Source organism: Triturus cristatus, chromosome 7 (assembly GCF_964204655.1).
Source record: "Triturus cristatus chromosome 7, aTriCri1.1, whole genome shotgun sequence".
Taxonomy (NCBI): domain Eukaryota; kingdom Metazoa; phylum Chordata; class Amphibia; order Caudata; family Salamandridae; genus Triturus; species Triturus cristatus.
The window spans coordinates 1,703,043,977-1,703,071,044 of record NC_140590.1 but is presented as its reverse complement, the minus strand read 5'-3'; the positions used below and the strand labels follow the sequence as shown (position 1 = coordinate 1,703,071,044).

The 27,068-nt window shown below is 47.6% G+C and overlaps 1 protein-coding gene across 1 annotated transcript in view; it reads right to left on the bottom strand.

The window, feature by feature from the left end:
- Positions 1-4,039: 4,039 nt before the first annotated feature.
- LOC146812814 (alpha-2-macroglobulin-like protein 1) overlaps positions 4,040-27,068 on the bottom strand; it is an 848,867-nt gene continuing 825,838 nt past the window's right edge. Inside the window, exons 35-36 of the mRNA XM_085615205.1 lie at positions 13,301-13,343; positions 4,040-5,666 (exon numbers count right to left, since the gene is read on the bottom strand). Of these exons, the coding sequence (XP_085471331.1) occupies positions 5,657-5,666; positions 13,301-13,343 (53 nt within the window). The 3' untranslated portion in view covers positions 4,040-5,656. The remainder of the gene's footprint in view (positions 5,667-13,300; positions 13,344-27,068) is intronic.

The window sequence follows — 27,068 nt, the reverse complement described above, 5'->3', positions numbered from 1 at the left end:
TTAATTCCCTTAACAAGAGTTTGGCAACTATCAGGCTGTCTGATCTCCGAGTAGGGTAGGCCTCGATTCTTTTAGAGAATAAGCAGACAACCATGAGAATGTACTCAAGACCATTGTAAACTGGCACATCTATGAAATCTGTTTGCAGTTTTGAAAATGAGCCTTCAGATTTGCCAGTATGATTCATGAGGACAGTAGTCATCTTACCTTGATTATTTCTCCAACAAATTAAGCATCACTGGCGCAAATCATCCGCAATACTTGAATTTGACCAATATCTATTAAACGTGTGTCATGGCATCTCTCCCTTCATATGACTGTTATGTAAATACCTAGCCATACAATTCCACATTGTGTCAGGCGATACCTATTTATACTCAGAACTAATGTAAATGTCTTAATAGTTCTTTTTGTAAACAAATATTTCCCATTTTCTCTTCTCATTCTCTAGAGCTTTCTCCTGGAGGTCCCTTAATTAATTCATAGAAGTCTGAATTGGATTCAAAAGGAAAAAACATACATTTCCTGTACCTTTCATAACAATTTAATTTGCTCAGTTCCTTTAATCATAATTTGATCTCACGGTTTATTTTTTCAAGTGCACATTATCTTGCCACCTGGTCTGCATTTCTGTTTTCAAGCGTGACCATATGTTTTCCAGTTTTAGGGAATGCACACTTGACTACACCAATTTCTTTTGGCTGCTGTATTGCTTTCAGCAATGAAGGTATATAAGCACTGTCCTGTTGGGAGTTCCAGAGGATGTCATAATACTCCTTTGTGACCACAATTATCAAAGTCATGGACCACTCCAAAACCATATTGGCTGCATGTATAAATCATCACATTCACATCTTCTGACAGGCAACAAGCTCTTGTCAGTGTGATCAGGTCTGCGACTTGTGCTGAAATTTCATATGGTTGATATGATGCTTTAAGAATTTCAGATATAGAACCTAATGTGTAGGCAGTTTTCAGTGTTCCATGATGGTGTCTTAAACAAGCATCATCAACAAACAGAATCAGATCAGCCATTTCAAGAGGAATTTATTTAATGTCAATCTTGACTTGTTACATAACTCTGAGACGCTGATGCAGATGTTTTCAGACTCATCATCATCCCTCCTGTTTTTGTCTTAATTAATGTTTGGAACAGGAAGCAGTGTTGCAGAATTAGGAAATTACATCTTTTGATTGAGATATTCTCACCTGCCAGTAAGGTTTGTTCCTATCTGGTCAGACGATTTTGTCTACATTCCTGCTACCAGTGCCCAAATGAAATGACCAGCAGAACTCTTCTTTAGCGTATTGATATTTTCATTCATCCCAGAAACCAATCATTACTGTACTTAGCATATTTTAGAATGTTATCTATATTCTTGCTTAACCAGTACAACAGGCTCTGTTACATATGTGAACTGAGATCCGGGTGCAAACCTTTGACAAAAACAGATACAAAACCACAAGCATCTTCTTTTTTGGGATCTTCTACTCCACTGTGTTTCTCAAAAATCTGCAAGAGCCTCTCATAATAGGCAGGAACTGACACTTCCAGCTCTTGCGTGGATCTCAAAATCTTTGACTGTTAATTTCCCTCTCCAGCACCTCATTTTTCAAATGTTCTATCACTTCTCTATATTTGTCAGCAACAACTTCAGAAGAAGCATTATTAGGTGTAACCCTAGTTCCTCAGATGGCCAGACAACAGCCTTACACTTGGACCATAAATCACTAGGGACAACAATCTCAAAACAGCGCATTCAAATAAGTCTAAAACATTTTTTTAAATCGTTGTGAAGCTATGAACATATTTGTACCACCTCTATGGTTCCTCTTCCAATTTAGGAAAATTTGTCATAAAAGCATAAACATCAACCGTCATCCAAGGCGCATGCACATAGTTTATACCATAAGACTGCCTTCCACTCCAGAGGCATCCATACACACCATCCAGAACGTAGGTCTGCCTTTCACTCCAGAACCGCCTTAAGAGGCCATCCAGGACTTTAGCATGCCTCTCACTCCGGAAAGACGTGAAGGGGCTTTCCAGGACACACATTTGCTTCTCACTGCAGAGTCACCTGAAGAGGTCATCCACATATAGGCACTTGTGCATCAGAAATGACAAGGGATGTGGCACAGGAAAGAAATACCACCATATTTTGCCTATGCTTGCCTGCAGTTATTTGATTGATTTTGCCTTCGAAGAAGCACCTAAGTTCTACAAACTGATCACATAGTATTATAGAGAGGGAATAGGATGGATGTGATGCAGGTTAATTAAAGATACTATGCATTACTTATAGTAATAATTTATTTTAATAAAGACATGATTATTTAATTGTTGTTGTGCTTGAATCACTGTGGACATTGACATTTGTGAGGTATGTGGGGTAATTGTGCTGAATGGAGAAAGAGGTGATAAAGTCTGAGATTTAATCCGTAAAGCTCTTGTTGTGTCAAGGGCAGTCTGTAGAATTTCCAGGAAGTAGAGAGTGGGAAATGGCAGGAAAATAGAACATAAAACATAGGGGCTTATTTACAAGCCCCTTGCACCACCGGTGCAACCTGCTGCATGATATTTACAAGCGCACGTAAAGCTACCCTGTGAAGCTTTATGTTCATGTAGAAATAATGACAAACCACACTGAATGCTGCAATGGATGGTTGGCATTAGAGGTAACTTGTTTGTTGTTTGTGTTAATGAAAAGAGAAGAGGATAACAGTACAACATGAAAGAGCAGGTGATATGAGTAGAAGATACAGCCGTTGTTAATGAGCAGCGTTATGTGGCACGCGATCAGTGTGAAATGGTTAAAGGGATTATTGTTGTTTTGAATTGGCCTGATAAGCAGAGTTTATCTGCCAAAGAGTTGGATATTGAAGATGAGATGAGTGATGGTGAAGAGTAAATTGTGGAATGACAGTTGAATTATACCTCTGGAAGATGTAAAAGTAAAGGTATTTACCTTGGCTCATGAAAGACACATGGAAATGGGTTACAGAGTGGCTACAATGTGCTTGAAGAGACAAGACTAAATCAATAAAAAAAACTTCCTTTGTTGTTGAATGAATCTCCAGATCAGCCATGGGTGAAACTGGGACTTGATTTAATGGTGCCTTTTAAGACATTGCTTGCGTTGGAACTATCGTTTTTTGTGTTGTACCCCAGGCGGTATAGGTAGAAGGTGTGAGAGTGATGGGTACTAAGACAGTGGTTCCATAAAGAGTTTGTGTACGACTTTATTCCTTTTAGTGAGTACGATGGATGATGAGGTGCCGCTTGCATCAAAAGAGACTAGGATTTTTCTTGCTGACATGACGTGATTCACTGAACATCTGTTTTGTATCCTCACAAGAATAAGATGTGGTGGAAGGGATGAGCAGGTTGATCAAGGTGGGTGTTCAAATGCATTTGATCAAGATGGTGGCTGTCAACAGCTTTGAGATAAATGCAGTGTGCCTGCTGAACTGAATCTAACACACCAACTGGAGTAGCTCTCTTGAGTTGCTGAAAGGGTGCAGGTGTCAATTTTCTCAGTTTTGGCTGTGTGGTATCAAAAGAAGGGAAGAGGTTTGTAAGAACTGAATTGCAAGTTGAATTTGCTGTGAAAAATTTGTACCCCAAGAAGTATAGCGTGGTGGCTCATGTTTGGAACAGAAGTAATTGGCTTAGGGTCAAATTGCGTCTATGTCCATGGGTGAGAAGAAGTTTTGTAAACTTCTGAGAATTTTAGAACTGACTCTGAGAAGGAATGTTTTAGAGAATGAGGAGGGGTGGAGAATGCCTTCTCTGATAGAGGAAGATCGGGAGAGAAATTACGAGAATGTGGAAAGAAACTTGATGGTTGACTGAGAGAATGCTGAGAAATATCCCAATGATCTCAGGGTCAACCAATAAATCACCAGGGTTAAAAGGAAAAATATGAAATTTAAAGACTATGTACAGTGAGCTTGATTTTGGCAGTTGCCTGTAAATGAACTGTGCATGCCAAATCTGTAAAGTTGGATTATTTTCCTGGTGTGCTTTCCTCTATACTTCTGTGGAAAAATGTGTAATTGTATTTCCCTGTAGGGGAAGATGAGTTTAGTCTCTTTGTGGGGTTTTTCAGTGTTTCTAGTGTATCTCCTGCACGCCGTATCATGCATGCAAACCCCTCCTGACAAACACCATGCAGCTCACCTAGAGACCCTCATCTCTAGCAATGACTTTTCCATATCTAACCTTTTAGTCCTGGAGACCTAAATCAAACTCACAAAGAAGTTTTTGAAGCATCTCATTTATTTAGCAAAGCAGCAGAAATCTCAAAGTCCCAACTATAAATATTTTCAATCCATAACCTTCTACAAAGAAAAAATATGCAATTTATTAAACTGATTTTTATTTGCAGCTGAGAGCCAATGCCTGTGGGTATGCCTATCCCATACACTGCCTCAAGTCCATCTAGTCGATCTCCTTTTCGTGCCATTCATTTCTTTATATCCCCTTCTGACATCCTTTAAACGTATTAACCACTCTCAAAAACTACATATCAGTTTCTTCATATAAGGTGCTGCTTCCATGTGGATCTGTCATGATGGTCGGTCTTCCTAATTTTTTATTTGTTGTTCATTTAGTCTTGGGCAGTTGATACAATGTCATTCATCTGGAGAGCAGATCTTCAGTGGAGCAAGTCACTATGAACAATATGTTTTTAAATACAGTTAACAGGAGAACTGTTTGGTGGCCTGTTCTGAGGTGTGATTTCCTCAAGGAGACTGACAAACTGGATACTAGGGACAGTCTAGTGTGGAAACTGGTGGTGGGGGGAGGAAAGACAGTGATCAGGGGGAGGCAAAATCAGTGGATGAAGGCATATGTCTGATCTTGCTGGGCCCTCAGCTGGAGTTTTCAGTTCAAGTCTGGAGGCCTCATCGAGAGCATTGCGCCCAGTCATAGATGCCACAATGGGCTCTTCCAGAACCCAATCTAGAGTGTTGAGCCAGGTTCTGGGGCCAGGTTCAGAAGGATAAAGTAAGATTGGAGAGGGCCTAGAGATGGATGCCAGAATGTTGCAAGGTTTAGACTCCAAGTCTATAGTGGAGAGTCTTAAGGAATAAATATTGTCAGGCCAGAAGGGGAGGACGGTCAGAAATAATTCTAATGGCCAAAAAGCAGTAGAAGCTGCATTCATCATTGGGCAAAGGTATCTTCTAACTAAGGAGATTAGAGTAGGCTCAGCAGAGAAGCAAGGATCCACTTCTTGACAGAGATAGGAAAGTTAGAGACTGCCACTTTCTCTGCCATGGAGGGATGTAAGGGTTCACAATCTAACAGCAGAGAGGTAATGGTAAGAAAAGAGGTTAGGCAAATAGAGCAGCCATGGTGTAGCTGTTGACCTTTCGTGAGCAGTGATTATGAGGACAAATGTTTTCTCATCCTCTTGCTCTATCTCCCATGACCCTCAAGCCTCTGGTCACTAGCAAATCTCTCAACTCCCTGCTTACAAATCCTGTAAAGAAATAGTCCACTTGTAGAAGCAGGTCCACGTCCTGTTGATCCTGGTGACCAGAAGGCTCTCTCAGTTTTAGCAGAAGCTGGCAAAGAGATGCAGAGACTGGTGACAGACGAAAAGGCGCTAAGTGGGTGGTTCTTCTAGGCTGCATCTATTCTTCTTTATGGCGAACTGGAAGAAAGCAGAGAATATAAGAAATACACTGTGGTGAATATTTATGAAGAAGGAGAGAAAGTAATGAAGTAAAAATAAAAATGAGTGAATGAGCAAGGCAGAAAAGACGTTAATCATAAAAAGAAAGATTGAAAGTGTGAACAAGAGAACATAAGAGAAAAAGGAAGATAGAAAAATACAAAGAAGGAAAAAGGCAAATGAAAAAGAAAAGAAAGGATAAAGGAAAGAGATGTGAGAATCCGCAAGAAGAGGGAATGAGAGGGAGAAAGTAGACCAAAAAAGGAAAAATATTTAGATGGAAAGAACAAAATACAAACCATTTCAGGAAAAATGACAGAATGACTAGGGAAAAAGAATATAAATGAACAAAAGACAGAGGAGAGAGCTAACAATCGAAGGAAGAAATATGAGAAAAAGAATAACACAAAGAAAAACAGAAAGAAAAAAGTTAAGAATAGAATGAGGAGACAGATAAAGAATAAAAAAGAAAGCTTAAGAAAGGAAAGAAGACAAATGAGAAGCAATAGAAGAGTGAAAGCGAAACATTGGAAAAATATTACAAAAAAGACAATATAAGCACATGAGAAAAATTAAAGCCATAAGAGGCAAAGAGAGCAAAAGGCACAACAAGAAAGAGCAAACTTGACCTTACTTGTCTCCCAAAGTGTCTACCATAGAACCGACCCACCTTCTTACTTTCTTATTTTCCGAATATTATTAGTTTTTCCTCACAGTTCCTCTTCCTTTTTTTTTTTTTTTTTTGAAAAAGTTTTTATTGAGCAATAATTCGGTTACAAGTACGGGCCTACAACCACCCGGGCCGGCCGCTAGGTACAGAAGGAAATCTACACATATCAAGGCTACAATCAGTTCCCAGGGCACTGCCCCGCAGTGGCTCCAGATAGTTCTCGAGGAACAGGAAGCATAAGTCCAACAATCACAAAAACAAAAAAAACAAACAATAAAAACAACAGGCGAGTTATGAGGGAAGCCAGTGCTGGTCAGGCTCCCCCCGGGAGACTCCAGTCAGGACAATTGAGCAAACCGCTAAAGAGAGGAGTACCGGGAGGCCGGGGACGGAGGGGGGGGGGAGGGGGTTAAGGGAGATGAACGTCCATATGTAGTTGTTCCGAAAGGCGCCAGGAGCCATCAAGGGTCAGGGGAACATGGCGATATCAGTGTCTACCAGGGGGGGCGTACAGATGCCTCCGCGATACGCGTTCCATTGCCCCCAAATTCTACCCCATGCCCCCGGCTTGCCACGGGCCACATACACAGTCTTCTCCCTAAACATACACCAGTCCATATTCTCCTTCCATACTGACACGGTGGGCGGCCGTTGAGCGCCCCAAAGTTGCGCTATGTCCCTCTTGGCAATCATGTTCCCTAGGGCCGCCCACCGAGTCTGAGCCGCGCTGTAGTCATTGGGCTCCCACACATTCAGGACACAGCGACGCACCTCCGGCAGCAGCACAACCCCAGTAACCTGTCCCATAACCGTGTGGACCCGGCGCCAGTAGTCCGCCACCTCGCGGCACTCCCAAAGGATATGAAGAAAGGTGGCGCTGAGCCCACACCCTCGCCTACAGAGCCCGTCGCCGGAAAATCCCATCGAGACCAAGCGCGGACCCGTCACATACACCCGGTGGAGAATCTTGAGCTGTACCAACCGGAGACGAGCCGGAATGGCAACCTCCTTGGGGGACGACAGTGCAGACTGCCAATCTTCGTCGTCCAATTCCACCCCATCCCCAGTCCAAGCCTCCCGAAGGCGCACAAAAAGGTCCGCCCGGTGATTAATTAATTTTTTATAAATTAAAGAAATAGTACTATCAGGGACATGTCCGTCAAGTATGCGGTCCTCGAGGGGCGAGGAAACAGGGATCTTGGTCCCCTCCCCGAAGACCGAGAGCAGGGCGTGTCGAACCTGGGCGTAGCGGAAGAACTCCCTGTCGGTCAGCTCGTATTCGGCCTGGAGCACCGCGAAAGTCTTTACCGCGCCCTTATGCCACAGGTCTCCCACTTTGCTGATACCAATCGTGTCCCACTGGTCAAACCCCTTCGTGGTCCACAAGCTGCCCAGGCGGTCGGAGGCAAACAAGGGAGTAGCACATGTTAATCGCTCACTCCAGCCCATGGCCGCAGTGGCAGCCCTCCAGGTCCGCACCGCAATCTTAGTAGGACCCGTAAGGGTCCGACCAGCCAGGCGGGAATAAAGTGCCCTGTTGTAGTTCCCGCCGGGAAGCAGGAACTTGTCCATCTCATACGCCGGGTTCAAGCCGGGCGCATACGTGGCGTGGTTAATGGCAGATAGCTGCGAGGCCCAATAGTACCTGCGAATGTCGGGAAGCGCGATGCCCCCGTCATACCAGGGGAGAGTGAGCTTGGCAAGAGCAATACGCGCCCGCCCGTCCCACACCAGTCTCCTCTGCAGGCTCTCCACCTCCCGAAAGTAGGCCACTGGGATAACGTCGAAGGAGTTCTGGAGTGCATAGAGGAACCTGGGAAGGGACATCATTTTAAACAGCGCGGCCCGACCCAGCGGGGACAGGGGGAGCCTGCACCACCGGGCCGTGTCCTCCCGCAGTCGCCGAAGTGGACGCAGGAGATTCTGCTCATAGCGAGCCACCGGGTCCAGCGAAACGTATATCCCCAGGTACTTAAAGCCGCTCAGAGATATTTAAATCGGGAGCCGAGGCGGCAGGAGAGGAGGACCACCAGAGATGGGATAAACGCAGGATTTAGACCAGTTGATCGTGAGACCCGAATTGTTCCCAAAGGAGGTCAGAACGTCAAAGAGGACGTTGAGTGACTGCCGCGGTGAGGTGAGATACAGGAGAATGTCGTCCGCATACAGCGAGACCCGATCTTCGAAGCCCGGGCCCCACCGGATCCCTCTAAGCGAGGGCTCCCAACGGAGCCAGGCAGCGAGTGGCTCCAGGGCGAGAGCAAAAAGCAACGGGGACAACGGGCACCCCTGCCTCGTGCCCCTGCCGAGGGCAAAGGGCCGAGAGACCCGCCCATTCACCACCACTTGAGCCATGGGTCCCGTGTAAAGGAGCCTCACCCAGCCAATAAATCCCTCTCCAAATCCGAATTTATCCAAGACGGCCCAGAGGAATGGCCACTCAATAGTGTCAAAGGCCATCGTGGCATCCAAAGAAACCAGCACGGCCGGTTCGGAGAGGAACTCCGCCCTGGCAAGGGCACCATGAAGACGCCGCAAGTTAAGAGCGGTGTTGCGGTGCGGGATAAAGCCGCATTGGTCCGGATGAATAAGGTCGCACACGACACTCAACAATCGATTGGCCAGGACTTTCGCCAGGATTTTAGGCTCCGCATTGAGCAGTGAAATAGGCCGGTAAGAAGTACAGCGGTCTCGCGGCTTGCCCTCCTTGGGGATAACGACTATAGTGGCCAAGCGCTGGTCGGCCGGAAGGGAACCCGCCGCAAGAGAGTCGCGGAACATGCGGCTGAGGAAGGGCGCAAGCTTATCAGGACGCAATTTGTATAGTTCAATGGGCAAACCGTTAGGACCCATAGCCTTGCCCGAGCGAAGGGAGCGGATCGCGGTCGCTATTTCATCCGACGACAAGGGGGCGTCTAGCCGCTCCCGGTCCTCAACGGACAGGCCGGGCAGAGCAATATCTCTCAGTAGGAGGCGAGAGTCATCCTCATCCCTGTCAGTCACCGGGGAGTACACCGCCCGGAGGTGGTCAGCGAAACATTCCACAATCTCATCCGGCTCAGTCACACACACACCATCCGCAGCACGCAACTCGGGGACCACACGATTCACTCTCTCCTTTTTGTCCAGCCACGCAATCAACTTTCCCGCCTTGTCCCCCGCGTCATACAATCGGCCCTGCTGCTCCCTATACATAGTTTTGGCCGCGTCAGTGACCAGGGACCTATATTCGAACTGTTTCAGGCTAAGGGCATGTAGCCCGTCCGGAGTAACATTCGCCTCCAAGGCCGACTCCAACCCCGAGATGTCAGTCTCCAGCTTCACCACCGCCTCGCTCCTAACCTTCTTGGCCACCACTATCTGGACGAGGGCGTGTCCGCGTATCACAGTTTTAAAGGCTTCCCAAAGGGACAATGCAGACGACACCGACCCCTCGTTTTCACTGAAGTATTGGTCCATGGCCTTAACCAGGCTGTCACGAGTCGCAGGGTCCCGCAGGTACCAGGGGTTAATAGGAGCTATCCGCCCTGCGGACCGCGACCCGGTGTCAAAGAGAAGCCACAGCGGAGAATGGTCGGAGATACCACGCGCCAGGTGTCTGACCTCTCGAATCCGACCAGTCTGCGCCGCGGGCATAAGGAAGTAGTCTAACCTGGAGAGACTCCCATGCGCCCCCGAATGAAAGGTGAACTGACACTGGGTCGGATGCATTAGTCTCCAACTATCCACCAAGCCGAAGGTCTCCAACATCCCACCCAGCCATGACTGGGCAGCGGGGAGGGTCCTTGGCGGGTGACGATCCAGTTCACCCGAAACCACAGAATTAAAGTCCCCGCCCATGAGCAGGAGGCCGTCCGGAAGGTCAAGCAGCATTCGACCCAAGTCAGTAAAGGTGGAGTTCTGGAGGCCCGGGGGGACGTAGACTGAAACCAGGGTAAGGGGCTGCCCCTCCCACCTCCCAATCAAACACACATAGCGCCCTCTGTCATCCGAGACTATCCTCGTGATCTCCACCGGAAGGGAGGTTCGCAGGAGAATGCCCACCCCCCTGGAGCCAGTTGTGAAACCAGAATGGGCTACGAGGCGGTATCCCCCCCTGTTCATCGCATGGCAGACATTGCCGACCAAGTGCGTCTCCTGGAGAAACACCACATCAGGAGTCACACGACGCAAATATTGCAGTACAACACCCCGCTTAATACGGTCCCCCAACCCATTGACGTTCCAAGACATAAGCCTCAACCCGTCTCCCCCCATCCCCTCCAATAGATCAAGAGGCCCCCAGCCCGCAGCACGGTTCCCAAATATGGACAAAAATCAATACCTCGCCCTGTAAACAAAAAACACACAACAAAACAACCCCTCTTCCCCCCCAACCCCACCCCAAGTCCAACTCCCCCCACCCTGCACCCCTGCGGGCCAATGACCCCCCCAACTTGCAGTGTGCCTGTCGCCCCCCTAACCCCATTCTACAAAAAGACCCCGGAGGAGGAAAGGGACCCGAACCCGCCCGCACCCCTCACGGGTCCTGGTAAGACACAGTATGCAAAAGAAGTAAGACCCAACTGCACAGTGCAAAACCGCAAAAGCAAGGACCAAATGTCAGTCTAAGGGGACCCGTCACCTGCGGTGCCCCCAGAGGGCCCGGGCCGGCCACCCCCGTCCGGCAGCGAGTCCAGCCAGTCACTTGCGGCCACAGGAGAGTCAAAAAAGGCTGTCCGTTCTCCATGCTCCACTCGGAGTTTCGCCGGGTAGATCATCGAATACTTCAGGCCTAGCTCGCGGAGACGGCGCTTCACCCCTTGGAATCCCATCCGCTGTTTCTGGACCGGTTGCGTGAAGTCCGGATAAAAATTGATGGTCGAGTTCTCGTAGCGGACCGGGCCACGGGTCCGTGAAGCCTGCAGAATAGCGTCGCGGTCCCTGTAGTGGAACAGTTTAGCCACGATAGGCCTCGGGGGGGCCCCCGGCCGCGGCCGGCCGCCCGGAACTCGATGGGCCCGCTCCACGGCGAAGAATTTGCTTAGGCCAACCGGGGACAGCTGTTGCAGGATAAGTTCCTCGACCACGAGGTCCACCGGGCGGCCGTCGGAGGACTCCGGTACACCAATGATGCGGATGTTGTTGCGTCGGGCCCGTCCCTCGAAGTCCTCAAGCCGCCGGGCCATATGGTCGTTGACCACTCTAATGTCCCCAAGCGCGGCCCGCAGATCCGACACCTCCGCACCCAGGGTGGAGGTCCGTGTATCAAGGGCCTGGACCTTCTCGTTGGTTTTGGAGAGGTCGGCCCGAATCAGGGTGACATCGATCGCGACAGTGTCGATCTTACGGGCCAGGGCCTCATATTGCGTCGCGATGGTTTCCCTGATGCCCTCGATGGCGCCCATAATGTCCTGCAGGGAAAGTTCCGCTGAGACTGTCGTGCCTCCCCCCGCAGCATCCGGGGAGAGGCCAGCAGCGCCAGGGGACCCCCTGCCCTGGGTGTAGCGGTCCATGTTGTTGCTCTGGACCGCTCCCCCGCGCAGAGAAGCCTTGGTCTTGCGCCCCTCCGGACCCCCTTTGCCCGCCATGCGAGCGCAGTCTCTCAATGGGACCTCCGATCAAGAGGTGTGCGGGCGCCAGCAAAAGGACCACAAACTGTCGATGTAGGGGTCGGAGGCGTTAAGCCCACCAGTAGCAGCTGGAAGCAAGCCTCGGGCAGGGGCCCAGGAGGCACCTCGCCACCTTGAGCACGCACGCCAGCCGATCTCCTGAAGGCCAAAACCGAAACCGAAAGTGCTGAATCGGCAACTGGCACCGCGCTGAGGCCGCTGTTGTTCAATTGCAGCCCGGCCCCACGGGTCACCTTCACCCCGGCCACCTCCGTCGGGTGGGTCCCAAAAGTTCCGACGACGACAACTCAGGATTCCCAGGTCCGATTAGAGTTGTAAAAAGAGATATATGGTCAGTTGGTCTTCATCTCCCAGATTCCATAAACCAAATCAGGATAGTCTCAGGATATATTCCGAGGAGCAGAAAGGGTCCGGGGAGCCCTGTGCTCACGCGACCATCTTGGATGCGCGCTAGGCTCCTCCTCCTCCTCTTCCTTTTTGATCTTTATATTTCTCCTCATCCTTTTTCTTTTTTCTTTTTTTCCTCTCCTTATGTGTCTTTCTTTATTTTTTTCCTCTTCTACCAGTATCCCCTTCTCTTCTATATCCTATTCTGATTTAGTTTATATATCTATCTCTTTGTCATTTTTTTTATTAGTTTTGACACTATATTAGCTTTCTATGGCTTTCGTACTATTTCTCTCCTTTAATTCTAACTTTCCCTCCCCCCTTTTGTTTCTTTATTCCACACTGATTTCTTTCTTTCGATGTATTTGTGGTTTTATTTTATGTTTCTTATTATTTTCACCATTCCTGAGAAATATACTAAGTCGCTTGTTCTGGGTTGTCTATACATTGGGACCGCCGAGTTAAACCTCGGATAACGAATGGGACACTGATGCTGGCCGGATGAGGGGTTCTAGGTTCTGAGGTGAGTTTTTGGTACACCGCAATTCACTGAGGGCCTGGGTTCCTGCGCATAGTTCTGCGCATAAGCAGAATCCCTGCAACAATACTACTTTTGCACTTCTGATCCGATTATCCTTTGCTCATTACTTCCTTTCTCTCGCCTGCCTACCCTTTCTCCACCCTCGCGAATTCCTTCCTTCCCCTTTCATTTTCATCCATTTTCTTCTGTTCCTTCTATCATCCTTACATCTCTTCCCCTTGCTTTCTCTGTTCTCGCACCTCCTCCTTTTTCTCTCCCACGCCCCCTCGTCTCCTGCCTTCCTACTACCATTTCTTTCTTCCTTCCCATCATCATCATCCCTCTGTCTCCTCTCGTCTATTTTCCTCCTCCAACTGAGTGCCTTTCTTTGGCTCCGGGTATCAGGCGGGAAGTGGAAACTTACATTTTGGAGCAGGGGGCTGAGTATTCCACGACAGCGTTTTCCTCTGCATCAAAAACAAACAAAATATAATTATTATGATAGGACAAGTGCATACGTGCCTGTTCGGTCACTGATCTCTCTCTCTAATAACTATTTCACTCTCCAAAAGAAACTTATGCCTATTTAACCACGCGTTGCCAAAGTCAATAGGCCTCGCCTTGGCAAGCTTGTGCAATAGTCCTATTTTACAATAAAAAGAAAACATCGTACTTTGAAAACCTGGCAGCCATATTCTTGCAATAAAAACTGTCAAATATATAATACAACAGTGCGAGTGCTTCCTAGCAGGCAGGTGTCCTTTGAACAGGTGTACGGAAACCCTTTTCAACTTTACCCCACATCAGAGGTAAATATGATTCTAATTCGAACACAGGAAAGATACTATTGGCTTTGAATTACTGTAACGCGAAGACATCATTTAAGTACAAAAGGAGCATTAAAAAAGAAACAAGCCATGGCAAAGCCAATAGGTCTGGCTTTTAGGGGCTAAAGAATAAAAAACACAAACACAAGTTTGCACAAATGCTGTGGTAGTGATGGTGGTAGAAATGGTGATGATGCCAAACGTGGTGGTAATGAAGGTGGTAAACAGAGGGAGCCTCTCACTACATGTCATTACGGACAATGGGCCTCATTTACAAACTTCTGATGAATGGCACCCAGCATGCCTTCTGGCTGCGCTGCCGTGCATCAAAAGAAAAGGTCAGGAATGCGCTGTATCTACAAGATAAGGTGCATTTCTGTCATTCTCCCCGGCGCACAAACAGCAGTCGTGCTCCAGCGCAGACAGACACCCTTGTGTCATTTTGCAAGGGTTTCTGTGCTGAGGGGATGATTGTTTTTGTGCAGGAAGGAACACCTTCCTGCACAAAAACAATCACTGAAGGCATTTTCCTCTTTCTGTGAAAAGAAAAAGGAAAAACGAGGAGAAATAAAAGTATTTCCCATCATTGCGCCACTGTTGTCTGGCAGTGTCTATGGACATACTCTTAGGGGCATATTTACAAGGCAATTGCACCAGGGGAACGTCACTTTTTCCGACCTTCCAGTGGGTCAATGCCCTGCATCATATTTTCAAAGCGGCAATAAGCCTCTTTCCGTGGCTTAATGCTGCTTGTAAATATGGGCCTCCTCGCTGCAGTTTTCTGTGGCAAAGGGGCGTGCAATGGGTGTTCCACTGCAACACCCATTGACTTTTGACACTGCCCCCGTTTTCCAAGGATCTGTAAATCTGAGGCATCGCCAACAACTAACACCACTGAATAGCAGGCGTTTGGTTGGTGCAATGAGAAATACTTTTATTTCTCCTTGTTTTTTATTTATCTATGTGTGATGCATTCCGCAGTGCACGTAGAAAGAGTGAAATGCCATTCAGGATTGATTATGTGCAGGAAGGTGTCCCTTCCTGCACAAAGACAATAATTAAATAATGACTACTTGCTACTTCTCTGTGTGCTGCAAAATGCAGCCCTCTTAGAAGTAGCAAATCTCCATTATTGACTGTTTATGTGCAGGAAGGAACACCTGCAGTCAACCATGTCTTTGATATAAACGGTGAGCAGGCACACAAGATAAGGCTGGCTGCAGCTGGTCAGTTAAGGGATGTAAAACCTACACCATTCAGGTCACCAGTTTCGACTATTTAATGGCACATGATGTGGTACTCACACTCTATCATCTGGAGATGTATTGTCTCTGTTTTCAGAATAGGCAGCTGTTCTCTTTTGACTAGATATGGGGTTGACTGAAGTTTGTTTACTAGGGCTGTGGAATACAGTTCCATTAATGTCCCGAGGGCGATGGGAACACTGATGTTGACACAGGACCTGAGCTTGCCTTACTGTTTGTATCTTACTGGCAGGGGAGCCACGCAACAGAGCCTGATATCCGACTGTCCAGTCACTCAGGGAACACAGGGGGATTCAGGCCCATTGAGGAGATGGCTGGGGAAACCGAAGCTGAAATTCCTTTCTTAATAATTAAAAATGTTCACACTTATTTTGAATGCCATTATTCTAGTTTTCTCTTGTGATTATTTCAATGCAGTGCAAATAGTTATTTTCACTGTTTTAAAAAAAAGTACTCTAATCAGGAATATACCTTTTTGTCTATGTCCCAACTGTATAGAAATTGGGCGTACACATTTCTTTTTACTGAGCACTTCTACAACGGTAAGCCTTGATTGAGGTATCGTCTACCTAAGCATGAGCCAAGGACACCTTGCTGAACAAATACGTGGTGAGCCTCTAGCCATTGCACCTATGGCTTCACCTAGAAGGTGTGGAGTCCAGCACCCTCCGGGGGTTCCTCATGATTCCTCCATGTCCACCTGCTTTGAAGCCTCAGACCAGGCTACCTCAGCCTGGCTTTCCTGGTAGACCCACTGTGTGTGCTCGGTGAGTAGAACTGGTTGGATCTGAGGTGGCTACCTGTTAATGCCCGGTTACTCACCGGTAATCTTCATTACTCCGAGTCCAGGTCTTCCCGTTGCATTCCCGAGCCCGTTCCTCCTCCTTGGATTTTTCTGCCTCTGGTGATTGTGTTGTGTTTTCTTTCTTATCAGTGTCTTTGGTATTCTCAGGCAGTCCTAATGATGTGCTTCCCCCCTTTATGCATGCTGGGTAGGCAGCGCCTTATTGGGAGATGCAGGTGAACTGCTCACGCATCAGGAATGTAACAGGAAGACAAACAAGGAGGTGATTTTAATCCAGGACTGGCTGGCCATTGCTAAGGTCACTAAATGTGGCAAACTAAGCATGTAAACTCCACCATCCTTCCCTCGCCCTATTGGATGCTCCTGCCCTGGATAGCCGTATCATAATGTAAAATCGATAACCTGCCGAATATTCACCTGCTGTTCAATCCATGCTATTCCTCTCATCACCAAAATCCAAGAATACAGAGACCTTGGATTACCCTCTTCTGTCTCATGCCACACAAGAAGGATAGGCCTGCTCCATTCATCATGTTATAACATGTTAAAATAAGTTTGTATAGAGCTCCAGTGGCAATATAGTTAATGGGAAGTGAGAGAGAGGGGTGCATTTGGCTGCAGTGAAGCAAGGAGAGGCCAGATGTATGACTGTTTTTTGCGGTCAAAAACGTGAAATCAGCCCATTCGCGACTGTAAAAAAAGAGTGTTGGTATGTACAAACACTATTTTGCGAGTCAGTGACTCACAAAATAGCGTTTGCGAGTCACTATTAGGAAGGGGCGTGCCGAGGGCATCCCTTCCTAATAGCGAGTCAGAATGGTATGTACCATTGTTTTGGGACCGCGTTTGCGGTTGCAAAACACTCACAGTTTACCACCTATTTCAATTAGGTGGTAAGCCACTCGCAATGGGAAGGGGTCCCTAGGGGACCCCTTCTCCTTTGTGAATGGATTTCGATAATATTTCTTAAAAGCAGGCAGAGGTTTGTACTCTTAAAAAATTAAACAGAAACGTTTGATTTTGTCTTTCGTAAATGCATCCCGTTTAGCTTTAAGAAAATGGGCGGCATTAAAAAAAAACTCCTTTATTGAAAAAGTGCTCACAGACATGGTGGTCTGCTGACGCCAGCAGGCCACCATCCCCGCGAGTGCTGGCCATTCCCAATGGGTCGCTAATTGCGACCTGCTTCATGAATATTAATAAGGCAGGTCATTTGTGACCCAATTAGGAATCGCACACAGTGTCTCAGACACTTTTTACATTCCATTTTGCGAAATGCAATTTGCGACTCGCAAATCGTTGCAATTTGCGACTTGCAAAATGGAAGGGTTGTGCATCTGACCCGACATATGCTAGATGTGCAGTGATTGGAAGAGACACACCTGGTGTGTAGGGATTTGAGAAGAAAAAAGTGGAGAAGTGGTTGTACGCAACGCAGTGGCCTTGCAGTGATTGGGGAGCCTTGCTATGCCTGCAGTGTAGAGGGAGAAAAACCTGGGCAAACAGTTTTATTTTTTCCTTTGATCACACTGAGTTGTTGGAGGGAGAGTAAGTTTGCTTGTGATTCGTGAACATTTTCAACAGTTCTGCACTATGGCAGCCAGGATGACTACCTCCCTCCAGGTCTTTAGGGACACTGTTCCCAGTCCTTGACCTTGTGTGATAGCCTAATGCATTCTGGATGTTGTGGTCTTGCTTTCCATCCAAAGAACTAATTAGAGTAACACACCTGAAATGAATGATTCGTACGTGAAAAGTTCAGGACTGGAGACCTGGGGTGAGGTGGTCACCCTAATGGCAGCCTCCTTCATCTTCATCAAACGATGTGAAACACAAACTTCACTTAGATGAAATAAGCGCTAAAATGTGTAAAAGTGCTAAGCAACTTTAGGAGCCAGGATGTGAAGGTGTGTTAGTGCAGATTGTGAAGCTGGTCATTAAATTGCACTGGTGACTGGTGAGTTATGAATGCTTAAACGTATTTACTGTACATTCACCAACTCAGCGCAGGGCCTTTCCTCCCGCTTCTGTACAGTAGGTGGCGTATAACGCAACACACCTTGGCTCACCCTGCTGGCGCTATTGTAGCTCAGAGGGTTCTGTAAACGCCAATTTGTTAGAGTACATATTAGCAGAATCTAGTTCTACTTCAGTAAATGTCGTTTCGCAATCCACACTTTCTCGTTTTCCCCTGTCTACTGTGCCTATTCACCATTTCATTTTTTCTATGCCTGGCCAGAAATGTATTATTTTATTCGCTATCTTCTTGCCTCTCTTTGCATGACACCTTTCCTTTTGTCCTTCCTCCCTTCCACTCTTCTTTTGATCTAATGTCTTCACCCTGCCCCCCCCCCAAACTTCCTTGGCCAAAAATCCCTCTTTTTCATAATACAGCATTGCCAAGAATCAAAATAAAGCCATACAGCTGGCCACAATAAAGAAAAGTGGCATGGCATGCATTACATATCCCAACATGGAAAGACATGAGAAAGAAAAGAAAGCAGTGGACAGGCCCTTTACAGCTGTTTCTGTTCTGGCAATTAAGTATATTGCCCCATCCTCCAGTGGCCGAGTTCTCTCAGTTTGCCAGGTTTAGAGAAGCCCTATAGGTGGTGTAATATGAGTCCTATACAATAGGTTTTATAAACAATCTTTGGAAGAGTTAAGATCTCTGGCCTTGGCAAGCATGCACTGTTTTTGTATTTTATGCAACAGAAATGAAAAGCTTAAAAGAAAAACATAGTTATAAAGAAGAGATTGGCTAAGAATCCCTGGCACTGCAGTGAACTACTTTGTGGGTGGATGTGCACATGTAAATAAAATAAAATGGCACCTCTAACAGTGCAAGAGAGTCAGTGGCTAAAGTGGGCTGACCGCTGCCCCATGCTGTATGCGGTAGTGGGTAGAAGCAAAATATGAATGACAAGATAACAAACCAATCGATGAAGAGGGCTGACTCAAAGCCTCTTAATGTATGTTTTTTATTTATGATTTTTCATTTAATACATGAAGCTGGCAAGACAGCTAAAGCTGTCTCTGGGTCACATCTAAATATATACATGATGAAGAAGCAGCCACAGCAACTGATGGCTACATACTCTACAGGAGCTGCACTGTCAGTTCGCTGATGGGAAATAATCAATCTGCGAAAGGAGCTTTGTGTTTTGAAGCCACTGTTTCTGTTATTTGTCATCGAGATCGATGCATGTTGATCCAGAGTCTGAAGCAAAGCAGTCCCTGGGCAGATGAGAGAGACCCAGGCGGTGAGACACAAACCTCCAGCAGCAGAGCGCACTTCCAAGGATGTGACATGCTGCAATGTTCAATAACAGGTCAAGTGCATTCGGTGAATCAAGAGAGCACTGTGTGATGTGGGCGATAAGTGCAGTATTATTAACATGAGGCACATCATTTATGCAAGTGGCGTGAGTGATGTCGATGTGAGAGGTGTGAATGAGGGAAGCAGGGCTAGCAATGTGCGTGTAGTAACCAATGTACCATCGAATGAGTGATGTGACTGGTGTCAGTGGAGATAATGGTGTGATTAGAGTGAGGGAAGTGATGAAAATGGTGTAACCGGTATGAATGCAATGAGTGAAGTAAGTGGTGTGAGTGACGGTGCAATAAGTGAGCAGTGTGTCATGCGGGAGGCATGAGTGATGAAAGAGGTATGAATGATGTGAATGGTATGAGTGATGTGAGTGATTTCAAGGGTATTAGGGAAGTGAGCGCTGTACATTGTGTACATAGTTACAGGTGTGCCTGATGTTAATAATAAATAGTAAATGTGATCTGAGAAGAGTGAGTGACAGAAGTGGCATGACTGCCATGGGGTTTTGAGTAGTGTAAGTGATGTGAGTGACGACTGGTGTGACTTATGTGAATGATGTGAGTGGTGTAAGTAATGTTAGTGACATTACTGGTGCAAGTTATGTGAGTGGTGTCAATTATGAGTCATATGTGAATGATATAGCTGGTGTGAGTTATTAGAGTGATGTGGATTCTGTAAGCACAGTAGTTAACATTACAAATGTTATTGTGAGTGATATAGACTGTGTGATATGAGTAATATGGGTTCAGTGAGTGTTGTAATTTGGGCAAGTGGTGTGTATGATGTTAGTATGGTTAATGAACTTGTGATGTAATTGATGCAAGTGTTTGTGGTTGGTGTTAGTTTGGGTGGTGTGCAGGAAGCAAGTGTTGTCAGAGAAATGAGTGGGATAATCTGTGTGAGTGGTGTTATTGTGAGTGGTTTAAGCTGCTGTGTGAGTTGTGTAGTGTGGTTTTAGTGTCAATGGTGTGGATTATATAAGCAGAGTAGGCTATGGGATAGTAAGAGTGGTGTGTGTGTGTGTGTTACCAGTGATATAACTGTGTGAGTGAAGTGCAGAATGTGACCAGTGTGATTTGTGTTACCATGAGTGAAATGACTGGTATAGGCTGTGCATGATGTGGGTGATATGGGTTGTGTGAGTGGTGTAAGCTGCATTAGTGTTGTGTGAGGTCGGTGGTGTTTAAGAAGTGACTGATGCAACTGATGTGAATGGTATAAGCTGTGTAATGTGTGTGGGCGACATGAGTCTTGTGAAAGTTTTTGTGCAAGTGATGATTGGTTTAAGCTCTTTGAGTTGTGTGTGCAAAGCGAGTGTTGTGATTGGTGTTAGTGTGATTGATATAAACTGTCAGTGGTATGAATGGTGTGAGTGGTATAAGCTGTGTTAGTGGTGTGAGCGACAAGTGTTGTGACTGGTGGTAATGCAAATGATGTAATTGGTATATATGGTGTGATGTGTTTGCAATGTGACTGGTGTGATTATTGTTAATGTGAGTGATGAGAGTGATATATGCTGTGTGAATGGTGAGAATGATGTAAGCATGGTGGGCAATGTAGTTAGCGTTTATTGTCAGTGGAATAACATTTGTGAGTGAGGTACTGTTGGGTACTGTTGGACTTGATCTTCTCTCAATAGTCACTCACAAACCTTTTACCTTCAACCCTCCTATTTGCACTGAATTCGTTTTTGTTGGCCTTAAGACTTTGCACACTGCACCACTGCTAACCAGTGCTAAAGTGCTTGTGCTCACTCCCTAAACCATGGTAAAATTGGCTTACAAATCATTGGCATATTTGATTTAAATATAAGTCCATAATAAAGTGGATATCATATATCTAGGGCCTGTAAAATAAATGCTATCAGTGCAGCTCTTATTGTGCCATCCACTTAAGTAGCTCCTGAAAACATGCCCCATGTATGCTATTGAAGCCTGAATGTGGTTGTGCTGCCAAATTGTCTTGGCTATAAAACCCCTTTTGCCAGGCATTAAACTCCATTTTTGCATATATGTCAACCCTCAAGTAGGTCCTAGGTTGCCCATAGGGCAGGATGCATTGTAACTAAAAGGCTGGACATGTCTGTTTAAGTTTTACATGTCCTGCTTGTGAAAAACTCCGAATTAGTTTTTCACTATTGTGAGGCTTACCTCTCCCATAGGATAACATTGGGTTGCCTTATTAAATGTAATACGTTGCTAACATTTAAATGGGAACAGTTAAACCCTCTTTGATGGTAAAGTCAGATTCTCAGTTACTATTTCGTAAATGACACTTTTAGAAATTTGGCATTTTCCTGCCCTAGTTATTTGGTGCCTGCAGCCTGTTCCTGGGTCACATGACTGGGTGTATTCAGCCACACATTAGAGGTATTATTTGTGCCTGGATAGGCCATCACTGGCAGGATGGGGGGGTGGAGCTGGACACAGCCCCACTTGCGACTGAATAGGCTGCGCGCTGCCTCCACGCAAAGGACTTGTCACCATTGCATTGTTCATGCAGCTAGCTTAGAGCCAGGGCAGGGGAGGTAGGCCATTTCAAGCAGTTTAAAGGGAATTCTCTAGGAACTTCTACTTCAAAGAAGGCATCAGGTGTAAAAATAGGACCCTCAGACCCACCCTTCAGTTCACTTTCTGGACCTGTGGAATGACTCTCAGAGGATTGCCTGCTGCTGTGGCCTTTTGTGTACTTCAGAAGACAACTTTTCTGCACTATAGGTGTTAGAAATGGGATTTCTGGTTGGCTAGGGCTTGCGCCAAAGCCAGGCAGAAACCACCACTCTAAGTCAGGGCTGGGGAGTTACACGCCAAAGATAACCCCTGCTCACCCCCTTGGTAGCTTGGCACCAGCAGTCAGGCTTATCCTGGAGGCAATGTGTAAAGCGTTTGCGCGCGCACCCAGCAACAACACCCAAGGCCCACCACAAAAGAAACTCCACACAAGGTTATATATAAAAAAATAGCCTTTGTATTATACCAAATCACATTAGATAATATTCACACAATTTACACTGTGCCAACTGGCACTGGCAGAATTTACAGGGGACTATTTACACAAGACTCGGCCACATGGACCACTGTCAGAATTAGCACAAATCACCAATTGTAAATGTAGACATGTAGAACAAATAATAAATGTAGCGCACAACCAGTAACCACTGGTAAAAGGTAAGTACACATTCTACGCAATCCTAAACACCTTAGGCATATATCCCGCAGGGAACCATGAACTCACTAGCATAACCTATACTAGGAAAACAGTCTCCTACGCATAGACACAGTTAGGAAAAAAATAGCATAACGGCAATGCACATTTCGCAAGAGTACACAGGTAGAAATAACCATGTACCCTAGGTGAGGGCACAACACAGAAAACCTGTCCCCGAGGCTAACTTGGCCTCTCAGGGGGCTCAAACGCCCTTTGTCCAAAATGTCAGGGCTGGGCTGCGCAGGCAGCCAAGGCAGAAGGCGCAAAGGATCAGGCCTAAACGATGCAACTGCCCACTACTTGCTGGGCAGCTGTGAGAGTTAACAATGAGGCAGGGGCCCTTAATGGCCCGTGGAAGCAATGCGTAAAACGTTGGAGCCACACATGGCTCTAGAAATAACCAGGTCCCATGGAGCCCACTAGCTCCCGAAGTACTCAGGCCGTCATAAGGAAGAAGACCGGGCCCTCTTGGACGGTGGAGCCACACGGGACTCTGAAAATAAATATGCACAGCGTCAGAGCCTCACGGGGCTCTGTGAACAACTAGGCCCCCTTCGTTGGAGCCACGTAGGCTCTCGAGATCCACTAGGCCCCCTTTGTTGGAGCCACGTAGGCTCTCGAAATCAACTAGGCCCCCAAGTCGCTGGCCCCTTTGTTAAAGAGAGACGGGCCTCGTTGGAGCGGCCCGCTGCCAAGTGGGGCTGCTCGGGAATGAATGCGGACAGGAACAAAAGATAACCAATCGGGCCTCGGTTTGGGGCGACCCGCAACAGCGGGGTCGCTCCGGCACGTCTCGGTCGCTGGAGCAGCCCTCTGTCAGGCGGGGCTGCTCAGGAGGGAGGCACCGGAGTGGTGCCTCGATTTGGCTTCCCCCCAGCCGGCTTCACTTACCGGCTCTTCCTGGCGGGGACTCCGCTTCACCCGGTCCCTCTTCTGGGACCGGGACTTTACGGGTGAACTGGCGAGGCTCCAGGCAGTGTCGCGGGGAGGCGGGGTGGGCTCCCGCCCTCCGCACCCGCAGCCACGCTTCTCAGTCTCTCCTCGGGTCGCGCTGAGGCTGCCGCAGCCGGACTTCCACTTCCGTCTCGCGGCCCGCCTCCTGAGGGTTGTCTGACTTACAGGATAGGCCGGGTCGCGGCGGTGAATCCTTTACTGGGAAGGCAATGCGGGGTAGGCTCCCGTCCTGAGGCGACAACGCGGGGTGGGCACCCGCTATTCAATAAATCCAATACGAGGCGAAAACACGGGTTGGGCACCCGTTTGATAAATGGCAATTGCGGGGGAATCCCTACGGTGGGACTCCCTCGGTAGATGAGGCAGCTCAGTGCTGCAGAGCCCACGTGCTCCTTGGAAAAGAAAAGCGCTCCGCACCAAAAATGAAGTGCTTTCAAGGCGCTAGGATGGAGAGTCCCCTAAAGTCCAGGGAAAGTCTTTCAGGAGGCAGGGGGCAAGGGCTGGGCCCAGGGGCCAGCTCACAGGGCCCTCCAGGCAGGGAGGCAGTCCCTAGTGGCGGTCTCTCCTGGCGCCCAGCAGCAGCAGCAGGCCCCCCCTTCAATTAGGATCAGAAGAAGAACATTTTACATGGGGTCACAGCCCCTTTTTATACACAGGTTTCCTTTGTCTCCAAGGTACAGGGAAGGGGCGAACCAGATGCAACTGGTTCCTGAGCACTTTGCTTTGCTAAACCCCTCTCCCTATTCACAGGACAGGCTAGGGACATCAGTCGCACCACAGGGGGCGGAGCCAGCATTGTGTGGGGAAAGCCCAGCCCTATTCAGGTCCCAGATGAACTCCTCCCACCCATCTGGATGTAAATCTACCTATTCACCACTGGGGCAGACCCATCCTGACTCCTGGAGCCAGACACACCAGCCAATCACAAGCCAAACAGTCACCTCACATTTATTACATAGACATGCCAGCTTCTAGAAGTGGCACTTCTACACTAGACACAGTAACGCCGCACACATCATCGCGCAGCATTCACTCTCACGAGTTCGCACATACCAATCTCGACCCTGCACTCCCTACGCATCAGGAACTACCATGGACACACACATTCCCCATGCATTCCTTTGGGAGGGCAGGTCAGTCTCATTCAATGTAACACAGAGCGCACGCACTTTACACGGGGACACCGTGCTAAAGTGCCTAGGGGTCTAAAACCACTAACACTCCATAGGGAAAAAGCTAGGATAATTGCAAAAAGTTTAGGGGTGAACCTGCCAGAAGGGCCAAGTCCAACAGTAGGAAAGTAGGATCTGGTTACCCCATCTTTTAGCTTGATGTGATGCTGTTTTTGACTAGTATGACTGGGATCCTGCTAATTAGGACCACAGTCTTTCTTCTTTCTCCCTAGTATATGGTGCCCATGTACCCAGGGCATAGGTACCCCAGAGGACTCCCATGGGCTGAAACATGCATTATGACACCCATGAGAGACCATACAATATGGAACTACAGGCCTGCCATTGCAGCCTGTGTAAGTTGGTGCATGTACCACCTACTAAAGATATAGGTTTACTATATCTAAGGGTCACTGCACTTAAAAACTATAAGTCAACCCTATAGCTGGCCTTTACAATCCTGAGAGCAGGGTGCTTAGTTCTAAGTGAGAGGGTGCCCCTGCATGAGCAGGACACCCCTGCAGCCTTCGGAGTCTATTCTCCCGGGTTGTCAGTGAAGCAGCCATATACTGTATAGAGAGGCACCACGTAATTACCCGATGACCATCTCGAAAACAGCTGCAACGAATCCAATTATGTTTGGTATCAAACATGTTGGAATCATTAACCCCACACCATAAATGGTGTGGGAGGTATGATTCCAAGCACTGGAAGAGCCCTCCGTTTTGTTCTCAGTGATCCTGGTACCAGCCTGCTAGACCTGGACAGCACAAAATGGTTGCTGCCAACCAGAGACACATTTCTACCCTCCTGCTGCTGAGCCAAGCTTGAGCAGAGGACAGTAGAACAATAGACATCCTGTCACAGGGAGGTGTGACCTCCTCCCAGACGGGATTTAGTGTATTAGGGATGGGCGAGTACGCTTGCCAGCGCCAGAAAGTCTGTATGAGGGGCACATTTGGTGTCCATATGCAAAGTCCAGTTCAAATCAGTCCTGGGAGCCGTTGGCTCCCTTTCTGGCATGAAACTGGACAAAGGACTTGGGAGTAACCTCCCTCCTGTCCAGAGCCTCCCATGGGAGGGTCCCCTGAATCATCCCAACCCTTTCTCTAGGGTTACTTAAGGGCTTACCTGGGTGTAGGTTGTTAGATTTGCCGTGGGATAAGATTCAGATCAGACACCACTGCACTTCTACTGTCTGGGCACTCTGTTTGGGCCTGACTTTGTCTCCCTTCCAGTCTGCTTCATCGTCTCTGCCAGGGCATCATACAGGAACCTTCCAAGGCCTCTGAAGCATCAAAGACAACTGAAGTAATCTCCCTTGGAGTGAAGGAGTCCCATTTTGCAGGCACCGCAACTAAGTCGTCCGGTCTGCAGATCCTGAGCTCCTCCGGACTCTGTGGGCTCTGCAATACAGGTGGTGGTTTTCACAGCTCCTGAGGCCTACTCTACCTTCTCACCAAGTTTGAGGCCAGTATCAATTGTGGCGGTTGCAATAACCGAACCCCTATGTACCACGTCCAACTTGCAGATGCAAAGGCCTTTTGGTTTCCTTGTAAGAAGATCTTTGGGCTCCTAGTACCCTCAACCTTGAGCACCTCCAGTGACCAGAATCTTCAGCCACACCGCATTGTGTGCATCGTGGCCTACATCATTTAGTGAGCTGCTTGAGGTCCTCTTGCGACTCCAGTGCCTGCGACTGTGAGTCCACTTGAGGGTCACACTAGTTTCTTTTGGGCTCTCCTGATTGCTTGGGGCCTGCCCTGACTCCCCTGCTTTCAGTGGGTTCCCTGGACCTTGCTGGTCCCAACGTTGCTCCTTCTTTGATTCCTGCATTGGTTGCATTTGCCAAGGCTTGTTGGTTCTTCCGCCAGACAGCGACCCCTCAGCACTCGACCTCCTTCTTGGGACAGCTCATGCATGGCTCCTGGTATTCCTCAGCAGTGCCTGGTCCTCACAGCTGCAGAGTCAAGGTCCTCGTCATCTTCTCTGAAGCACCCGACATCGGTGGACATTTGTCTTCCAAGTCTCCTAGTCACCCCTGAGTGACATAGATGCTGTCCCCTCTGCTTTCAGGTACTCCTCTTGAAGAATCCATGTTTGGATCCCCACAGACACTTTCTCCTCGTCCAGCAGTGGCACTTTCCTGAAGTGCTTCATTGGGTTCGACGGTGGTTTCTGACACCACGTTACACGACTTTCCTGGTGTAGGTAACGTGGGTACTAGGGAATCCACCGGTGGGGTGGCTCTCCATCCTTCTGTCTTACAAGGGGTTCTTCCAGGGTCCAATAGGAAGGGTCATTAATTTTTAAAAATCCAGCCGCGACTTGCACATAGACTTGTACAGAGCAAGCGGTCCTGTTTACTCACGGAACATGCTCTCCGTGGGGTCACTACCTACTTACCTTGGGTGGTTCCGTGGGTCCCCAGTAATTCTACGTCCTCTCGACATTGTCCTGACACAAGTCGTGGTTCTTTTTTTTTTTTTTTTTTTTTTTTTTGTTTGAAACCGTTTATTGCAATCTCAAGAATATACAAGTATGGGCCTACAACCTTCCGGCCGGCCGCTAGAATGACAGGAGCATATGACATACGTTCAAAAACACTTGGCGTTGCAGAGAAGCAAAATC